Source organism: Corvus brachyrhynchos, unplaced genomic scaffold (assembly GCF_000691975.1).
Source record: "Corvus brachyrhynchos isolate BGI_N302 unplaced genomic scaffold, ASM69197v1 scaffold80, whole genome shotgun sequence".
NCBI classification, from domain to species: domain Eukaryota; kingdom Metazoa; phylum Chordata; class Aves; order Passeriformes; family Corvidae; genus Corvus; species Corvus brachyrhynchos.
Genome location: NW_008236769.1, coordinates 1,660,236 through 1,681,898, shown reverse-complemented (window position 1 = coordinate 1,681,898; position 21,663 = coordinate 1,660,236). Strand labels below are relative to the sequence as shown.

General features: G+C 35.0%; 1 protein-coding gene across 1 annotated transcript; it reads left to right on the top strand.

Annotated features, from left to right (window-relative positions):
• Nucleotides 1-3,964: 3,964 nt before the first annotated feature.
• PI4K2B (phosphatidylinositol 4-kinase type 2 beta) lies at nt 3,965-21,470 on the top strand. Its single transcript, XM_008645016.2, has 9 exons — nt 3,965-4,145; nt 9,252-9,452; nt 9,956-10,087; nt 11,527-11,680; nt 13,202-13,269; nt 13,743-13,839; nt 16,214-16,347; nt 17,421-17,480; nt 20,009-21,470. The coding sequence occupies exons 1-9, from the start codon at nt 4,011-4,013 to the stop codon at nt 20,180-20,182; spliced, it is 1,155 nt and encodes a 384-aa protein (XP_008643238.1). The 5' UTR covers nt 3,965-4,010; the 3' UTR covers nt 20,183-21,470.
• The last annotated feature ends 193 nt before the right edge of the window (nt 21,471-21,663 follow it).

The following is a 21,663-nucleotide window of genomic DNA, read 5'->3' as shown; positions in this document are numbered from 1 at the left end:
CAGCGCTGGTCGGGCTGCGCTGCTCTCCTGGGGGAGGGGGCCCGCGGCTCTGGGGGAGCCGGGACTGAAGTGCGCTCGATATCCCATGTCCGATGGCACAGCATCGGTGAGGGGCAGAGGTGTGTTGACGTCTCTCGACGTATGGGCTCGCGGACTGACAATGAACGGAAGATGCTGCGAATGGATCGAAATTCGACTACTTTGTGTAGGGCTGCGCGAACTCGTTTACATCTTCATGAGCGTCTCCACTGTCCCTTCTCCCCGCTCTCTGTCTGCTGCTTTGTTGGGCCTTGCTTTGTTTGTCTCTGTCATGTTTTTTGAAACTTGTGGCTTTGCATGTTTTAAAGATTGTTCTGTGGTGGGACTGGCTGCTGCTTCCTGAACACTTGGAGAAGTGTCAAGTTTTCAGTTTGACTCGCCCCCCCCCCCTCCATCTTTTCATCTTGAAAAAAAATCAGTGTGTGTCTGTTCTTTGTTTTAATCATATGCTCACTTTGTACCATCACATGCTTTAAAAGTTTTAGATGTGGGCTCTACTGTCATATTTTTGGTTTTCATAAAAATTTATCCTTCATAATTTCAAATCTGGTCTTGAAGAGAGAAATACAGTATGAAAGTCCAGAAATGCAAGAACTTAGTTATTAATTTGAAAAGAGGCATAAGTGTGCCCATTATCTAATTCTAGATATACTGGCAAAATGATAAATTACATGATATTTATTGCTTACTTTCTTTTCTTTAGACTTTCAAGCTTTCTGATTCTGTGCAAGTTTCTGTATAAGTATCCATCTAGGATGGGTTTGCTGACAGAAATATGTGGAGTTCCATCACTTCTTTGTTTTTGCTATTGTAATTATACTGTAGGATTTCTTGCCAGAGACTGGCAAGACTGTTTCTTTTGCAACAATAGAGTACTTAAAAAAAAAAGCCAAACAAACCCCCCATAAAGATAACAAAATAAGTTGTGCTAATAATTCTATTTTAGTAACTACAGACAACTTTTACTTGTTTGGCCATAAAGATGGAAAAATCTCATCTTTTAAGCACCAGTCTCAAGCATAGTCCATACCTGTAATGTAAACATGCCATTAAAATGTTAGTTTTCCTGTCTTTTTCCTACAAGGCTTAAGATCTTTTAAGGAGATAGTGCTTCTAGCAAAATGTTTCTAGAAACTTTTAAAAAGTTGATGCTTCAGAGTGGAGGCTAGAGCTTATGACTCTTGCACCACTGAAGCATTAGGATGGTGAATGCAGAGTACTACTTGGAATCTGCTCCAAAAGTGTGTAAGAAAATCTCAGAACTGTGATTGATTACAGCATCTCATCTTTGGTTTCCTTGTCCTTACCTTTTCTGTATGTGTAACCCTTGAAGGTGCAGGATTGTTTCACGTGTCAGGTGGAACCAACATGCACCAGATGTTACTTGTGTATGTTATTGCAACACAGAGTGTTTACATAATGGAGTTATGGTCAGAATAGGAGACTGTATAGGAGAAGGTGGAATTGGTTAAAGGGACTACTTTTAATCATGTTAATGTTTAAAAAGTATAAATCTGGCTTAGTGCTGAAGGAGTTCATACATCTTACTCTTGCAAAGTGTATTTGTTTAGCTTAGCTTATGTCATGCTAACTTGATGGAAGAGCAGGTTGTGGTGCATACATGGATGATAGTATTTGTATCTTTTTTGGCAAGTCATCATCACTCCGGTATAGCAGCTTCACAGACTTGGGCCTTGTCCCAATTAACGTGAAGAAAGTTCTCAAGCTTGGTAGTTTGACTTTGTTTGTGTGAGCCCTGTATCCTTAGTGGGAGTTTAATGAGAAGAGTAATTTTCAAGAGTAACTGCAAGAGAAACCTTGATTAGTTATAATTGTAAGTTTGAGACTGTACTGGGAATAAGTTCTGACATAACATGCTTTCTCAGTGGAAAACTTGATTAAAATAATTTTTAAAGAAGAAAATAACTCAAAAAACCCCCAAACCCTGCCCCATTCAGCAAATACTATCTTCAATTAATACGGCTTATTTTCCATATGGAGAGGGTTGATAAACTCCTTAAAACTTCTAGTTTCCTTGTCAGCCTAAATGTTTTAGAACAGCCACATCACTGTTGTAACATGCTTCCTTAGCAGCACAGTAGCAATACTGAGCAAGTAATGAGTTTCAAAAATTATTTCTCTTCTTCCTTCAGCAGGCAGTGCAATGGGGTTTTTTTTGGTTTTAATTTATTTTTTTCTGAAGTTATCTTTTATGTTAGAAAAGACATGGTTGAAGAATTTCCTCAGACAGTGAGACTACTTAATGTTTCTAGATTCTAGAAAAAATGCACAGAAATTAAAAACTGACCTCTGAGTCTTCCACATAGACAGTTGCAATCCATGTGATACAAAGTTCTTCTGTAGGTTTTTTTCACCTGGACGATAATTGTGCAGAATGACTTAGCATGGATGTTGCACTTCATTTGGTAACAGTATAATGCACAATGCTGATTTTGCTTTCCCTGACAAAAAAATGTAGTAGTTGGAGCTCAGCTGTGTGATGGAATGTAGATACGTGGAGATAGTTGAGGCTTGATTGTGAAATAAGAACTACTGATTCTAAGTGATTTTTTCCATAAAAATAAGTGTATTGTGGATCTTTTGGTTTATTTCCCCAACTCACTTAAGTACTTTGTGACAAAGGAAAACCTTTGAACCTTTTCCCTCTCTCTTGTCCTACACTGAAGTCTTAAAGTGTAGTTTATCACAGCAGTATTGGCCAAATAGTTGTAACAGATTCTGATCCAATGGGCTGTAGCTGTTGATTCTTAAGAATGATCTGCTATTAGCTTTAAGGTTTCTCTTCCTTATTGCCAACTTATACTAAAATTTACCTATTTTTTATGCTTTTTGATTGTTTTTGTTTGGAGTCCATGTTACTATTTTTAAGTGGTACATGCAAGTAAGTCCTAATGTTCTAAAAAGATTCAAAAATTGTCCTGAGCTACAAAAAAAGATCATTGGGTTTTTTTTATTTGACTCTCCACAAACTGTTAAGGAGTATCTTTTCTCAATGGATTCTGTGTTGGTTGTCATTCCAGAAGGATGTATGTTAAATTTCTTCAATTGCTGAAATGTGAGCAAAGGAACTTTATCTGTAAACGTTTTAATCTAGAATAATGTAGCTGTTTCTTAAGGCAGAAGTGAGCCCTAATGCACAGGCCCATTAGAATGCACTCAGTGAACATGTGGAACAATCCCAGCCTAAAAGGAAGGTATAATAATCTACAGTATCAAAATTTGTGAAGAAATAGTTTGAAAAAATTGAAGGATCAGTAGGATTCTGGCACCTTCCTTTCTAGTTGTTTTTCTAAATGTTTGCATAGGATCATAGAGTGTGCACAAATGTCTGCACAGACCTGATCTTCCGGTTGGTATGTAAAGAAATGTTACAAGTTGCTTACAGTGTTCTAAGGCTGGAATAGTGCTGGCATGCAGCACTTCACTGCCGTGTTGGTACCACTTGGGAGTGCTACCTGTAGCGGATTATTCAGTGCATTAACAACTTTGTGTTTTAACAGATAATAAACATGTTAGCCAAGCTCTTAAATGAATGGTACAATACCATTCTAATAGGAGGTAATGGGCAGGACACAAAAATAATATGTAAAATCTTTCACACTTTTTTTTTTACACTTGTGACTTTGAACATTTTTTTTCCCCTTAGATTTGTTTCATAAATAAATATTAAAAAAAGAAATCCTTGAAAATTGTAAACACTTAGCAGTGGTAATCTCAAATTTGTTGTTGCAGATTTGGCTGATTTACTTTAAACAAGAAGTTGATTAGACATGGATAAATCAGTGAAAAAACTTGGACTGATTAAATGGACCAGATTTTTCAGCCTGCTGTTGGATGGGTGTCAGCAGGGAAGGCTGTTGGCTTATCAGTGTGTTTGCTTATGTTTAATTCATTGCACTTAAGACTGGTTGTTTTCTTGTTTTTCAGGGCATTCAGGACATACTGCAGATATGAATATATTTTTAGATGATCCAGAATTTGCAGAAATTATTCTGAGAACAGAACAAGCTATAGAGTGTGGAGTTTTTCCAGAAAGAATCTCCCAAGGATCCAGTGGGAGTTACTTTGCTAAGGATCCAAAAGGGGTGAGCATGTTACTGCAAAGTCGGACACACCATCAGCTGCAAGTTGAAAATGGAAATTCAAAAATTCTATCTATATGCAAATTAATTTAAATAAGTTATTTAATAATTTATTGTATGCCAAAATTTATTTTGGAAAAATCAATGCAAGTAATACTTAGATTTCTAATTATGTCTTGGTGCATAAGCTAAGGCAAAATAACCATTATTTCTGCTTCAGTTTTATCAAGTTTTTATTGACCTGCACCAAAGAAAGAGAGAATAAAAGGGCCTCTAACATCTGAAAACAATTCAGAAATGCCCTTGTGTGGAATCTTGTTCTCTGTATGTTTTAATTGATATTTGCACAACTGAGCTCCTAATTTCAGTATGGTTTAAGTTTCTTTAGCTAAGCCTCCTATATTTTTCTCTCTTTTCTTCTTAGATGGTCTTTTATTTAGGTCATGTCTCCTTTCTCATATATAATTGGTAGATGGGTGAGAAGAGTGGTATCATCAAACCTACCTTTTAACTTGTACTTGTCTGCTGAATCTTAGCTGGAAGATTTGGTTTCCCCTCTGGAAGATTTGGTTTTCCCTTCTGTAGTGGTAAATGGTGGTGGTGAATGGTACCTGTGATCGTGAGTGAGGTGTCCCTAAGGTTACTTTGGGACAGAGAAGTAATAGTTACATTAATATCTCTCTTGAAAAGTTACACATGGTTAGCATTATTTAGTAAGAGGAAATGATGTCTCAGACATATTTTCACATTGTTTTCTTTAAATTAGAAATACTTTGCTACTGACCTGTTTTACTAAATGAGACTCCCGACTGCTCAACTTGTGTTAATTTGTCACATCTGATTTTAATTTAAGCTCAATCAGCAGTTTTTAGGTCTTAGATAGATGTAGGTGTCCTTTAATCCTGAAGATCCCAATTGAGCTGGAAATGGAAGTTAGAACACTTTGAATACCTAGGTTTTCAGAGCACGTTCAAGGTTGTTGTGATTCCGTGCATTCCCATAACAGTAATTTTCCTTTCATTTAGGAAGTAGTACGGTTCTCGTTTAGCTTTTAGTCATATTATTGACTATATATAGTCATTAGAAAATATATTCCTGTTTTGCCAGTTAATTTTCATAGTTGTTTAGTTTGTTTTAATGGCAGTTTTCTGGTGATAGTTTTTACACTTTATTGAATAAGTGATTTTTTTTTTTTAGACTAGTTAACTGACTTTGATATAAATAAATATATCAATTTATGATTTTATTTTTATGGAAAATAGCAGTACCACTTCTTCAAAATCTTCTGAAAACTGCAGTTCATATGCCTGTGTTCCAGGAACATTTGTTAGTAATGATCCTCTTCATTCTGGTGGAGAAAATAAAAAGGGTGGTCGCTCTTTGAAACCTGAATGAAAAAAATCTCTCTGTAATGGCTTTGTGGGATTCTTGCTATCACATGCAATGCTGTAAATATAAAAACGTCTTCAGAGTTCCAACTTCAGGTCACTCCCTATTTTTGCAGCTTAGATCTTTGTAGATTTTCTGGTTGTGTGCTTATATACACATATTCAAACTTCATGCTGTTTTTAAAGTAGGTTCATATCTTATTTAATATGCAATAGGAAAAAAATATAAGTAGTCAAATATGCGTTTAAATCAATAGTTTTTCAAAAATCCTGTGCATGATGTATCTAAAGAATATTCTAGAGTGTCACACTAAAAATGCTTTACAACTGATTAAGTTTTTTGAGTTTTTCTTAATGCTGTGCAATCAAGATTTTTTTATTCTTAGAAAGTTAGTAGAGAAATCATTAGGGGGAAAAAAAAAAGTCATACCATACGTGCCAATCTGTTTTGTCTGAAGCTTATCTGGATTGATTTTGCTGGGTTTTGGTCACTAGACAACACCTGATATACTCACTGAGCCCTGGGGATGGTGAGAGAGTACTTATGCATCATTTCAGTATAAACATCACCATAGTATTTTGGATGGGGCATATTATTCCTTGTTTCTTACGTGGTGATTTTCTTGTTGGTTTTACTTTTCTTTTGCTGTGTTGTTTTTATTCCTAGTTGAGTTTCTAGTAGTGACTTGCCCTCCTCCCTTATGCAGGTCACTGATTTGAATGTGTTTAGGAGAAATAAAGATTGAGAAAAGAAGACTGTTTATTTTACATGGTTCAGAAAGAAATCATTGCAAAATATGAAAGTATTTGGGATATGGGACTGTGGGAATAATGGTTCTTAGCAGACTTTAAATTTTGATTTTATTCTTTGCATTTATTCTAGAGCTTATCTATGTTTGCTGTCCATATTAAAGGTCTGATAAAACTTCATTTTGCCAATAGTGCGACTTTCATGTGTAAAATGGATTTCAGATCCTGTTTCAGTATTGTGTCATTCCACTTCAGAACACTTCTGTGACTTGCTTTCTCTTATTCCTCTTGAGTAATCTCTTTTCTATGGTGGGAAGGAGCTCATTAAAGGATGTGCTAAGCCTTTTTCCTGATCACCTTCTGAAGTGTTTGCCCAAAATGAATACCAAATTATAGATAAAATAGGCTGTTTCCATTAGGTTGCCTTATCTGCTGATTTGGTTCTATAAGAAAGATAAAATTCAAATTGCTTAATTAAAGTTAGCTTTTTTGCATTTATTGGCAAAAATTATATAGTTGCATACTGAAATGGAGTTCAGTACTTAAGCAGCACTATTGCCAAAGACTTGCATATTTCTGCATTTGTTGTTCATTGTGTAAGCAATAAATAAAAGAAATTGTTCTGCAATATGTTCCTGACAGTTTTAACTAATTGCTAGTGTTAACGGAGTCAGTCATTTTGACTGGCAAAATTAAGACTGGCCATGGTAGCTTGTTCTATAGATTGAACTTTTTGGTCTACTCTGGTCCTCAACAGGGGTGGCTCTGCAAAATTTAGTAAGGTTCTAACTTCAGCAAAACCTTGAAAACCATATCTAGATTTGACAGTGTAGCACAGTACAGTCCAGGCAAATAATAGAATGAGCTAAGCTCCTTTTTTAAATGGGCACTTATTAGGAAGTATTAGCCAGAGAGTGATTCAGAAGAGATAATTAAAGGTTTGGCATATACTTCTAAATGCACCACAACAGTTCCAAGAAATGTAGAGCTGCTAGCTTTGTTTTAAGCAGGTAGATACATGTGTTTCAATAGGAAAAAATTAAATAACTTTTAAACAATTCTAAACCTAACATTAGGATTTTGACTTAAGTAGTATACCGAGTATTGTGATTTAAAAATAAAAAAAAAAAAAAAATAAAGTATTCAAAAACGTGCTGACCTTTTACATTGCATAGAATATTTATTACATTTTTGTAGGTCCAAGTTGAATTTTGTCTGTGCAGTTGTGTTCATGGTTTTGAATGCAACCTTAGAATCATGGAAAACAGCCTACCAAACCCAAGGGAGTTCTTGTCGATTTGTTTCCTGACTCTGTTCATAGGACACTAATTTTATAGTACGAATGCAAATAATGGTGTTTTGTAACTTGGTTTTCCTTGTAGTTAATGGGAATGAATCAAAATAGATGGATGAGACAGATGATGCTACTAATGCCTGGTGTCTTGTGTATCTGTTTACAAACTGAATGACTTAAGTTCTCTACCGTTACTTTGTCTTGGACAAAGCATGATTGTCATGAGAAAATTGGTTTAAAATTCTTTAGAAGCTAAACCAGCTGGTCCGATCCTCTCCCTGATCCAGCTGAATCAGCAGCTACTGAAGAGTACTGCTAGTTTCTGACTGCTAGCAAACATGTTCATGACCGGAGTGTGAATCAGCTTTGAGTGTTGGTGCAACAACAGGCAGTGTTTAGCTTGTTGAGATACTTTCTTTCATAAGGATTCAGTAAAGTACTAATATGTGAAAATGCTTCTTAAACAGTTGTTCTGAAGTATTTATTAGAAAGAATTTGATTTACTTGCCATTGTCCAGTGAGAAGGGATGAAGATGCAGCATTTCTACAGCATTCCACTTGAGCTACGGAAGAGTCATTATGTGAACCTTATGCACTAGGCCAAAGTTTATCACAGACAATTGAAAGGTTATATATTTTAATGTGGTAATAAGCCTGTAGTTTGAGGTTAACAAATATAGACCCTCTGTAGAAGACACCTTGAGAAATTGTCTCTTTAATACTTGTGCTGTGGAGCAGGATCATTTCAACGTGATTCTTGAGGAATGTCTAACTAACCTGTTGTTAGTTGCACCCTGTTCTGGAGACTGCAGAACCTGGCCATCTGTTCCAGTCTCGAGCTGCACTTATGTTTCTAAAGGATTTCTTTTTTGCAACTTACCTGCTGGGATTTAAGCCTGTCGTTTTTTGACTCATTAACAGTAAATGTGTTGTTCCTTTTTTTCCTATAGCAGCCTATTCCATAGTCCATCGTGTCTAAGTTTTCTCTTTGCTTAAGCATTCCCTGTACTGACCATCTTTCATTATTCACATATTTTGTGCTTATTCTCATTTTTTTCAGCTTTCTCCAGTTTGTTAACAAATTTCTTGAAGCATAGTGTCCAAAATTGGACATAGGGCTCTGACTAATTTTAAGATTTACTATGTGTCTCTAATGTACATGATGGCTGATGGTCATTCTCACCTTTTGATCCATTCAAACTTAGGGTAATAAGAAAAACAGATATAAAAGTAGTGTTCTGTATGTTTGTCACTTTCCTGGAGCCATTATGTCTCTGACTGAAATAGCTGGTCAGTGAGTTGCTGGTAAGCTGAAAATTGTTTTTTAAAGCTACTTTTAAAAACTCCTTTTTTAAGAACTTAAGATAAAGTATATCTTTTTTAAAACGCAGTCCTTTTGAATTTTTGGCAAAATATTTTGAAAAAGTAAGTGTTGGCTTGGATTTTCTCTTATGAAGAGCTTATTTTGAGTTTATACTAATCCTAAAGAAGCACTTCATGATAAATTTATTTGGAATTCAATTTTACTAGTTTTATTATTTCATCATCTAAAAAGAGCAACTGTAAAATGCACCGGCTAGGATTTAACCAGTATTTTCAAATAACTAATTTTCAGACTAATTTTACTATTTTGCAACTCAAAGTGCTCATATTTTAATTTTTTATTATTTATCTTAGAAAATTATTGGAGTGTTCAAACCAAAATCCGAAGAGCCTTATGGACATCTAAATCCAAAATGGACCAAATATTTTCATAAAGTTTGTTGCCCTTGCTGCTTTGGCAGAGGCTGCCTCGTTCCAAATCAGGGATATCTCTCTGAAGCTGGTGCCTATCTTGTGGATGAGAATCTGGGGCTTGGAGTTGTACCTAAAACTAAGGTAAAAGTCTAAACATATAAATTACTGAATTAAAAAAAAAAAAAAGCCAATGTATTTGTCAGTCTCTGAACTGTGGTTGTGTAGATATCCTTGTATATCATGCGTTATTTATATGTAATTTATAAACTATTGCAAGTACAAAGGTAGAGTGGTTTGGTGTAGAAAAAGTGACTGTGACTTTTGATTTAATGGATAAGTTTGAGATCTGAATCGAATCTCCTCTTTGGAAGCACTTTCTAGCATTTTCTGATACCTTTTGTGCCTCATGTTTTGATGAGATGCAAATTGCAAAAATCAGCATATACAATTCCCATTTTTGTTTGGGATATGTAAAATAGAGAATATTCACCTTTTCATGTAAAATTTATCTGTTGAAAATTCCTGATGCATGCTTCTTGATTAATTTTTAAAATTTTTTTGTATAACTGAGCATAAAATTTACTGTAAATTTACAATTGAAATAATGAGGAATTCTGAGCTGTGTTTAACTTTCATATTTTAAGGTTGTCTGGCTTGTCAGTGAGACCTTTAATTACAGTGCAATAGATCGTGCAAAGTCAAGAGGAAAAAAATATGCTTTAGAGAAAGTGCCAAAAGTTGCTAAAAAATTTAATCGAATTGGACTACCTCCTAAGGTAAGATGAAAAATAAGTAATTTGTGCACTTCCTGATTCTTACATAAAACTTTTTTTTTAAAAAGGGGTATTTTTAAGTAACTTCAGCAGTAGAAGAAAAAACTTGTTGAAAACGATCTAAAATTTGATACATATGACTGTTTCCATGCAACATGTATCCACTCTTACATCATTCTTTCATTTGAACTGTTTTAATCATCTTGTCACTTTTTGTTTCAGTTTACAATCCAGTTTTCTGTTGGAATAGTAACATATTAATTGTTGTATATCTCACTTTTGCTCTACTTATAGATTACTTAATACCCTTCCTTTAAGTGTCATGTTTTGATACTGTCAGTCTGTTTTTTCCCTGCAATTTATCTAATTTTTAAAATTTTTTGTGATTTTTTTTTTTTTGCCGTCTATTGTTTTATTCTTTTGGGTACCCTGCTGTTGTGTTCTTCCTACATCCCTTTTGTCTTATGTGCAGACTACACTGACTAAAAACCTCACATCTTTATTCCCTAATGAGCCTTATTGTACTCCCAAAATATCACTACACTGTTCTAATCCTAAGCTTTTAAAACACAGGTTGTGTACAGCTTGGGTAATCCACTTGAGTCAGTTCCCAGCAGTTTAGATCCATGTGACATGGGTTGTGCAAGCTCGTATGAGCACGGTGGATGAGACAGATGATGCTACTAATGCCTGGTGTCTTGAGTATCTGTTTACAAACTGAATTAATTAAGTTTTCTATAGTTACTTTGTCTTGGACAATCTTGGACAAAGCATGATTGTCGTGAAAAAAAAAAACATGCTGTGTGTTTATCTGTCTGCATTTTACTTCTCAAGTAGAAGTTCTTGAATTTCAATCTTGAGTACCTTTCACATACATATGGAGCCTATGCCAACTCTCATGTTCTCCCTTGGACTCTTTTGGGAAATGTATTTCAGTAATTTTTATGCAGAAAGCATCTGTCTTGAAGAAAATGGTTAATGCTGCTGTTCTTTTCAGTGAAGGTTTAAGACTTTTCAGAGAGGAAGATTTTTCTCTTGTAATTTTCAGTGAGTGTTCTCTGAACTATTGAAACAAGCATTTCCAATGAAAAAGAGAACAGGTGTTACTTCTTTCACTTGGTTTCATATATTTCTTGTAATACTAACTTAATTTACACTGAGCTGTCTGGCTATATTTTATTGCTGGTAAGCTCAGTGAGTATTTAAAGAAATATTTTAAAAAACCACCACCAGAGCCCCCAGAAACCCAGCCTCACATGGTTTGATTCTTACCTTTTTAAGAATATAGGAATAAAAGAGAAACCACTTAATTTTTTTTTTTATGTCGTATTTCCTGTGCTCTGAACTTTGAAAGTATATAATTAGTTTTTCTGTGAATGTTGAGATTACTTATGTGACCCACCCATGTGCATTTTCCAAATGCAGTTTCTTAACTATTTCAGGTTGGCTCCTTCCAGCTGTTTGTTGAAGGGTATAAGGAAGCTGACTACTGGCTCAGGAAGTTTGAAACTGATCCTTTACCTGAGAACACAAGGAAAGAATTTCAGTCACAGTTTGAAAGATTGGTTATTTTGGATTATGTCATCAGAAATACAGGTATTTGTTAGTATCTCTTGGTATCTATCTATTTTCCTGAGGTAGAAAGCAATGCTGGCTGAAAGCTGGTGCTTAAGGCTTTTAATGTGTATCAGATGCTTTTCTCACAATTGAAGGCCATGAAGATGCATTTGAAATTTTAAAAAATTTACTTTGGATTAATACACTAAATATCGTAGTACAAAAACAATCCAAACAACTCTTTTTTGATTGTTACTCACTATTTTAAGCAATTGCAGAAGTAAGAACAAATGCTTTCATTGTGCTTCAATTCTGTGTGTGGGCTATTAACTGTTTCCCCCAATCAAGATAAAGAATGGTGGGGTTTCAGGACCCATAAGAAAAGCAATGACTACAATTCCTTTTATGCTAAACTGGAGCTGATAATAGCACAGTTTCATGCCAACTCACAATAGTTCATACTAATTGTGTAGGCACTGAGGTACCACTGCAATGTGTACCTGTCCATTCTGCTGCACTCTTGTTTCTATCACTCCAAAGCTGGGATTCTTCTGTTATCTATGTAGGTGAATTACATCTTGAGGAATCCAAAGGCAGTTTTATCTTTAAAATATTTGCTTTGCTGCTTTGGCAGAGGTGGGCATCTTAGCTTTTCTTCAGACACACCAGGTCTAGCTCATTTTCCTTTTCTCAAATTCTCTCATTTTAGAAGCAAATTAGAAGAAATTTTCGTAAGAACATAATACTTGCTAGCTATTGCAATGGTCTGTCAGCTTTATCAAATAAACCTCAGTGTTTCCAAACAGTTAGTGTTTTTTGACATTCTTAAAATTGAGGCAAATACTCAAAATGCAAAACCTCATTACATGGATGATTTTATGTTAATCTGATATATCTAATCATAGTAGAACATGAAAATCTGAGGGTGATTAAACTTAAGGGAGCACCTTAAAATGACAGAAGGTCCTACGAATACATGCAGTCATCCTCTGTCTGAAAGACCTTTTCAGAGTGTTCAATCTCTCAATTTTGTCTGAACCTTTTCAGTTTCTTTCCCTTCTGTTCAGTTTTGCTCCCTCTTCATCTTTGTAGAGTCTGTTTTCTCCATGTAGTCAAAGGTCACATTATCTATAATTTTAGAGGCCTTCTCCATTTCCCCATCAGCATTAAAACAAGCTTAAAAATTAAGTCATTGTGGTCTGATAGTATTTTCCTCAGGAAAAGTGCACACCACAACCAATCTTTCTGCATAAAATGTATGAAAATAGTTTCTTTTGGCTTTGTTCATATTTTGCTGCATATTCAGCCAGTTGGGGTACCTAAAGAAGTAATACATACCTAAGAACCTGGTAAATACCTGGTAAATTTGTGGTCTTTCCACTGAATCAGTTGCCTATACATTTCAGTAAAACTAAACCACGTGTGATGGGAAAAACCCTTTCTGAACAGTTTTGCCTAATTCCATGTATAAAGTGTCAGTTTACAATATTGTTGTATGTCACTCTAGATGATGATTTCTTTATAAATGACTTGTTGTGGCATGCATTTTCCTGTTTACAGACAGAGGTAATGACAACTGGTTAGTCAGGTACGAAAAACAAGATGATGGACTTGATCTGTCAGATAAGGTAAGAGAATTGTACTCTGAAACTTACATTCTTTAATTGTTTAGTTTTGTAGCTTGGTCTTGTTGGAGATTAAGGGCATGTCCTTAATCCTTGTGCATGGTCTCAAGAAATATGATAACCACAAAATATTGTAGGCAAAATGAATGGAAAAGCTATTTTGATTAGACTAGGTAGAACAGTGCTAGAAATTATTGTTCTGTATTTTTGCTCTACAATGTCCACTGTTGCTCAGGTACATTTCTTCATCCCTTTGTGCTCTGCTTATCTTGTATTTGGGGAAGGGCTTCTCTTTAATAATGGTAGAGTAAGAAATTATATGTGGTGGAGTTTATTTGGATGCTGCTTTATATTGTTTAAGTTGAATTTAACCAGTGAAGCTACACTACAAAGTATATTATTTAGTATTTTTAATGTGTTTCACTGTTTGTGTAAACACATTAATATCACTTACTTTTTAAATATTCCTTCTGTAGGATAGCCAATGGACTATAACTAAAGAATCTATTAAAATTGCTGCAATTGACAATGGTTTAGCATTTCCTTTTAAGCATCCTGATGAGTGGAGGGCATGTAAGTACTGCATTCTTCAATCATCTTCCTTTTGGGACAGTAACTTCCAAAGAAGTAATTTTTGTTTGTGTTGTTGCAGCAAGAAACTAAGAAATCATCACTGTAGCTATATATTGAATTTTTAAATAATGTACTCTTCTTCAGAAAGTTAGTGACAAACGCCATTTTTTGCAATGGCATATGTGATTTGATTCTTGTTCATATTTTTTACTTTTGAACAATATATGGACACTTGTAAACATAGTACTGTATGTAAAGTGATTAATGGTGGTATTGAAAGAATTTAGGAAAATGTTTCTCGCACATGTTTTCTTGAAAAATGTGGTGGAAAATAACTCAGTTGTGAGGATATACAAGTTGTCCCTCTATCAGCCAAATTTCTATTTCAAAAGGAAGGGTACTGTTGTAGGTGGACAAGTAGTCAGGTTGTTTTTTCTTGTTCTCAGCTTTAGCTTACTTTGTAGAAGTTAATGTTTAGTTAGTCAATTTTCCATCTGCTTGAAAATACTGTTAGTGTTAAAGTGAGATTATTTTTGACCACATCTGACTACTTATCATTAGGAGGGAAGTGCCCAACAGGGTTTGCAATGACTTTTGTGGGCTATTATCCAATCGGGTAATTATGGCAGTTAAGTGTGGCTAGTTATGCTGTCAAAAGGCTAGTTAAGTACTCCACCCAGAGCTCTGTGTAGTCTCTATCTTGATATTAAATAGATACTGTCCTACGTATCTCTTGGCTACAGTCACCTCTGTAGCTGTTCTAAAGACACAGCAATTATTGCTTATTTTATATCATCTTTCACATCGGCATCAAAAGGAATAAACTTGCGCAATCCTTTAGAATTCTTTTGCAGATGGACAGGTGTGTGATAGTTCTGTAAAAGTAAACTTGTAGCAAAATGTTTGTGCATTGCAGTCCCTTACCACCTAGAGCATGGTTTTGATGACTAGAGCTGGTTGGTTGGTCATCAAGGGTAACCTCAAAGCCAGAGAGCAGCATTTGCAAAAGGCAGGAAGTTGGTCCAGCACAGATGAAAAGGGATTTCCTGACTGAACTGGGATGCAAAATTTAAGTACCTTGGGGAAAAAAAAAGAATAAAGATGTAGAGACTTTGCTGAAAAAATAGAGAATTTTTCCAAAAGTGCAAGAATGGAGTTTGGAATGTCAAAGCTCAGCTGGAGTAAAGCTAACAGAGGACATAAAGAGCAACAAGAAAGGGTTGGGTAAATCAGAAGTGAGAGTGGGACTGAACAAAAGTGCAGCAAAGACATAAAGGCAAAAGCCATAAGAAAGAACAAGTTACTCAATGCTGACTTTGCCTCAGTTTTCACTCTTGTAAGGTTTGCTCTGAGGCTCTTGGATCTCAAAGCTCCTAAGTAGAGCCTCTGGGAATGAATCCCCAAAGCAGAAGAAAGGGAACACTTAAGGAAAATGGTCATACAGAAGTTCATAGGAGTAGATGGGATGCATTGGAAACAGTGGGAGCTGGCTGATGCTGTTGTTATGCAGTTTTATCATCCCTCTTGAAAGACTATAAGTAATGGTGAGAGGTTGCTTCAGTCTCCATGAAGACTGTGGAATGAATCCTCCTGGAAGCTGTATTCAGGCACATGAAGAGCAAGAAGGTGATGGGGAAGCCAGCATGGATTTACCAAGAACAAACTGTGCTTGATTAACTAGGTGGCTTTTAATGATGACTGGTTCAGTGGCTGAGGGAAGATCAATGAATACTGAGACTGTGAGATATGTGGAAAACTGCCTGGACTGTCAGACTCAGGGGGCTGTGGGCAGTGTGAGGAAGTTTAGGGGGTGGCCCACTCCTAGTGGCCTTTCTCAGCTCCTGCAATAGTTTGGTGTCTTGTTTAACATCTGGTAATATTAATTACTTTTGTAATATAATTTGAAAAAAGCTGTCTAATAGCAATTACGTGAAAAGTTATGAATGCTTTTCTCTCAACATTCTTAGAAGAAGGCATTTTAAAAAAATTAAAAATTATATTAAAAATAGTAGCTTTTTTTGTTAATTCTTCCATATGAGTCAAATACCTGAAAGATTTCTATTTGACTGCAGCTATTATTTTACTCCAAAAGAAACTGCTATACTAAACTACTGTTGCTTATGATGTTTAATTAATATACCTTTTTTACTTACTTCTTTAACTAAATATTTATTACTTAATATATTCTCACTGTTTGAAAAAATGGCTTAGCAGTTGTAAAACTGCTCTGGTAACTGTAGCTAAAAGGGATGTGTGGGGTAACAATGTTGGGAAGAAGTGGTATTACTGAGAACTTGCAGTAGGTAGTAGAGCATGCGACTCAGAATTTCATTTTTGCTTGTTTATCATTAAGTGCACTGTTTTTCTACATTAGATCCCTTTCACTGGGCTTGGCTTCCTCAAGCGAAAGTTCCTTTTTCTCAGGAGACCAGAGACCTAGTTCTTCCTCGCCTTTCTGATATGAACTTCGTGCAGGACCTTTGTGAAGACCTTTATGAACTATTTAAGGTGAATCAAGTGCTTCTTTGAATTAACTATTACTGAATTAGCTGATACTTGTAATGAGACAGTTACATTCATAAAAAGAATAACCATCTAACTTCTGAATGCCAAGATACTATGCTATTTTACCTTTAACCTTGGCGTGGTAGAAAAGGTTTATGTAATTATAAGCAAACTGTCACCAATCTGGTTAATTGATAGTAATTATTTCAATTGAAAACATAAATTACCTATTAGATATCTAAGTTTCACATAATTAAAGCTAGTTTACTCTTACAGCACAAATCTGTGTAAAAACTGCATTTAACATACCCACGTGGTGTGTAGAGACTTAAACTGTAGCAGCCTGAGGAAATAATGTATTTAATGTAACTTAAAGTACCTCCATACCTTTCATATACTTAATTTTATGCATATATTGTGCTAAGCTGATGCCAAAATCTTGATCATATTGAAAGTCAGACTCACTTGAAAGATACAGAAACTGTGCTACAGTGTTGACATGTAAAGAGTATCCTTCTCTAAAACATTTTGCAAACATTTGTGTCAGATGTTCAAGAGAAAAAAATCCAATTAAAGATTGAAAGAATTGGAAATTTTAGACTTGTAATGAAAATGCAGCTGTAATGTCAAAACTAGATCCTGAAACACATTTTTGCTGTATTTGCGTCGTCGACTCATTTGTATTCAAAATCCCTCTGGGTTTGTTAGTTAAGTATTATTAAATCTGAAGGAGGAAGCATTTTTCTGCTGGAGTCATCATAAGAGAAAGAGCAATGTGCTGATATTAAGCCTGGTATCTACCAGCTGTTGGTATTTACCAATGCCCAAAAGTGGTATCCACTGATGTATTTTATTTTATGATGTGGAACAGTCTTCATTTTCACATATGTAAACTTGATGCAGTAAATAGACCTTTTTGTGATTCATACTAGGATTCTATTTGAATCTTTCAAAAATTATAATTGTGTGGGTAAATATGAATATGCATATTGTGATATTGATGAATTTACAACCAAAATATATAGCTAAAAATAAATGGATTATTTACTATAGACTGTTTGTTTTTCTTAATAAAGACTGACAAAGGATTTGACAAGGCTACTTTTGAAAACCAGATGTCTGTTATGAGGGGGCAGGTAAGACTGTTTTTTTATGGTTTTATCTATGTATTTAATTTGTCATCACTCCTCAGCTGCTTTCTTTAGAGCTACAAAAACTGACTCCTATTACACTGAGTGATATTTGAAGGTATTTTCATCTGAGCAGACTAAATTTCTTTCTAGAGTTTGTTCTTACTTGTGGATAGATGAAACAGCAAAAAGTGTATGCTGATTTATGTTTTATTGTTTTTGGGGGGGATTCTAAAATCTTAGAAGGTATTTGAAAAATAAAAGTCGAGTCAGAAATTTGGATGGAAAATTTGATGTCTGATTTCACTATGCTATTAAAATAAATATGACTTTATTTTAGAGGGTTTACTTGATTATTGAAAGCAATATTAGGTAATAAAATTTCTTCATCCTATCAAATGTCAAAACCATACTTCAAAACAGTCCAGCCATTTTCAGGTTAGAAGTTTGATCATAGTTAAGTGTTGGGCTTGTTTTGTTTTGTTTTGGGTTTTTTTCTGGTTTTTTGTTGTTTTGTTTTTTTTTTTTTAAGCACTAAAACAGGAGAGGATTTCTCCATCTTCTTCCTGTTTTACAATTTAAGGCTAGTGGGAAATACTAGAGAAAAAGCTTTAGCTAAGAACAAATTTAGTACACTGTAGGCATAAAATAGTGATTTCTGCAAGTGTAAGACAATTGGACTAGACAAATTAATAGTCCCATTTGCTCTGAATTTATTGAAACTTAGTCCTTGTGTTCATAGATTCAACATGGATTGTTTTAAACCAGACATTCCTAGAGCGTCTTAATTCGATGTTTTCTCTGTAGAATTTCCTACATCAAGATGTACCTTGCACAAGACTGCAGCTCTCCTTAGTCAAACATAATCCCAGTTAACATCTTTTGTGTGGTAGCTAAAAGACATCAAACCTTACTTACTAAATTGAATTATAGGAGTTTCTGAAGTAACTCTTCTGAGAAGTTTGTGTAGTCACTGCAAGGTTGGTTCTTGAAGTACTCAGGCATCCTAAACTCTATTACTCTATTAAGTAGCTTTTTTTTCTGATGAGACAATTGGCTACAAGGAATCTGTTATTTAACAAAACGCTTGAGGAAAAACATGATTGATGTAATTGAGAGTGATGTAGCTGAGGTTGTCAAAATTAATTTTCCACTATAAAGGCTGCATCTGGACCCTTTCTTCACACCCTGTTCCTCAGGTGGATTTTAGCAGAGATTTGTTTTCGTTTGGGTTTTTTTTTTTTACTTCTCTCTAGCTACATAAGAGTGTGTTTCACCGTGGGAAATGTCAGGTTTTCATGAACGGAAGAAATGCAATTAATAAGTAATCCTTGGGTGAGATTGGAAATACATTGGCAAACAATGCCTTTTGGCACTGATTTTAAACTTTTAAACTTTTTGGTGTTAAAGCAAAGTATGTTACGAGGGCATTGTAGAAGACTTGGCTATCTAGATCACATGCTAAGGTATTCATTCAGTTGGGATGAATTTGCAGTATAGCCAAAGCATCTAAATACATCATTAAAAATGAGAATTTAAGAATTAGAAAATGAAGAATCTAGTTGATAAAAAACTGCAGAGAAACATATCTTGCATGGAAGGGTCAAGGTCTTTAAGATACTGAACATTGTTAGAAGTCTATTTTTGTGAAGTGTAGGAAAAAAAACTTTGGGAAGGGTTTCAAACCCAAAGGAGACAGTTCTCTCAAGAATGTAGAGTCCAAGAAATGGGTAACACATCTACAAAGGATTGCCTTAGAACTTAGAGAATGCAAACGTCAAGTAGAGTTGCTGGCAGAACCAAATTGCAGTAAATAATGCAAAAGACTTTGTCAGGGTTTTTTGGCCATGAAAGAGCAGAATAAGCAGAGGATCAGTAAGGCTCACCAGGAAGAAAGGGGCATTGTGTGGGGGTAAAAAGGCTTGATATTAAGGATAGTGCAAATGTGTCACTAGAGCTAAATTGAATACTTGCCTCAGTTTTCAGCAGGGTAACACTGAACATGAAGTAAGTTATGAGGGCAGTCCATGAGCACTGAAGTTTTGGAAGGAAGATAACAGACTCCTGGGAGCTGAGGGCTGAATTTGGGTCTTAGCACTGGGTTTGGTATGAGGTAATTATATGGCTTCATATCTTCTGATATGAAAATAATTTGTAGCTAACTGCTGGTATATCCTATGTTAAATCATGCTGATGGCTTTCTTGTAGGTATTTTTTTCACTAAAGGTGCAATGCTTTCAAGAGATTTGTGAAATTAAAAATGCTCATAGATTTTTATCTCTTACAATTTTCTGAAAATTGGAAGAGGACTGCATGAAATAGGAAAAGAATGGAAGGGTAGACAGCAGTAGGATGTATTCATGTTACAGAATAAATAAAATATTTTTACTTGCAATAGCATATCTTTTGAAATTAATTTATTCAGCAGTGTAGTCCTCTACAGAATTGATTTAAGAGTAGCAACTAAAATGATAAGCCTGTTAGCCACAGTTTTATTTGTGCACCCTAACCTCACCTGCTTTTACTCTTTTTAGATACTAAACCTTACTCAGGCATTAAAGGATGAAAAGAGTCCCATTCAGCTTGTTCAGATGCCACGTGTGATTGTAGAACGAAGTAGCACTGGAAGTCAGGGCCGAATTGTTCATCTGAGTAATGCATTCACACAGACCTTTCATAGCAGGAAGCCTTTCTTTTCCTCCTGGTAGCAACAAAAATACATGGGAAGAGTAAGTTTCTCTTAACTTTAGAAAGCTACTTTTGTGTAAAGGCTCTGCAATAATGTACTTCTGCTGTATACCAAGAGCTCTGACTGCCAACACCTCAGAACTTAAATTCTGAAGACTTAAGAAATGTATTTTGAATGTAATAAAAGTTTACAATTTTTGTGTCAAAATTGTGAATTCTTATGTCAGGGAATGAAAAGAATTTGTCCATACTGTATTTTTATAGGCTAAATTAATGTATTCTGAATAATATTTGGAATGAGGGAAGATAAACCATTTGCATATGCTGAGAAACTAATTTTGAATACAATAGGAATTTTTTTAAAATATTAATGTGAGAATGCATACACTATGAATTTCTTTTTATATGGCTTTTAAAAGAAGTTCAGAATGCTATCTTTGATTGTGAAAATGCTTTTCCTTGGATTTTCTTCCTGATATTTTAAACTGGTTATAGATTTTTGTAGACTAGTTACTTGAAAAGTCATGCACTTGAAATAAATCAATCTGTCCTTGACAAGCAAGTCAAAGAAAGGGAGAAGGGGGGAAAAATGCTCCAAGTAGGCCTTTTTGCACGTGGGGACCAAAAAAATAGTTGAATTACAGCAAAATTCAACCCAAGTAAATACACACAGTTTCTACTGTGACAAACCACACTGAGTGTATGTTTCAGAGGTTGAAATTTCACTGTAGTGTTTAGCATTTGTATATTTAAGCACATATATGGAAATCTGTGATATTTCTTTAGAGATGCATCACTATGAAGGAATTGCACCATGTTGTTACAGGTTTGTTTTGCCATACATGTAAAAATGTGTTCATCAGTTGTCACCAGTGTGGTTCTGCTAATGACAGAAGCTCTAATGTGTTCATCACAAAGCCAGTCTGCCTTCTAAATTTCTAGCTAAACACAGTTTGTTTGGGTTTTTTTGACTGGGAAAAAAAAAAAAAAAGAAAAAACCCCTGGATTATCTACAGCAAAGAGAATTACTTTTGTGCCCTGAATAATGTTGTGCTCGCCTGCCAGTTGCCATTTACATTTATGTTTAAGTTACCTGGTTTAAGACTTGATGGTCATGTTTCTAAGTCTGCAGCTTATGTAATGTGGTAAATATTTTTATTTTAGTAATTTTTTTGACATTTAAGACTGGGAAGGGGAGAAAGATTGCTACTTTTATGAAACCTTCAGTATTTCAGACATTGCTGTATTTTGTAATTCTAAGCAATATTGTTGAACTGAGAAATAATAAAATGCTTGTATTTTATATAATTCTGAGTGGATGTAAATATTAACGTAGCATGTCAGCAACTTCAACAACCTGAAATGTTAAGCCTTAAATGTAAAACACGGTACAGTGCAGTTCGAAAGGAGATGGAAATGCCTTTATAGCCTTGCCATGATGGTTTCTACCGGGCAGTTTATTACCCAAGGGCCGGTGCTGTTGATGGGCGGGGTCCGCGTG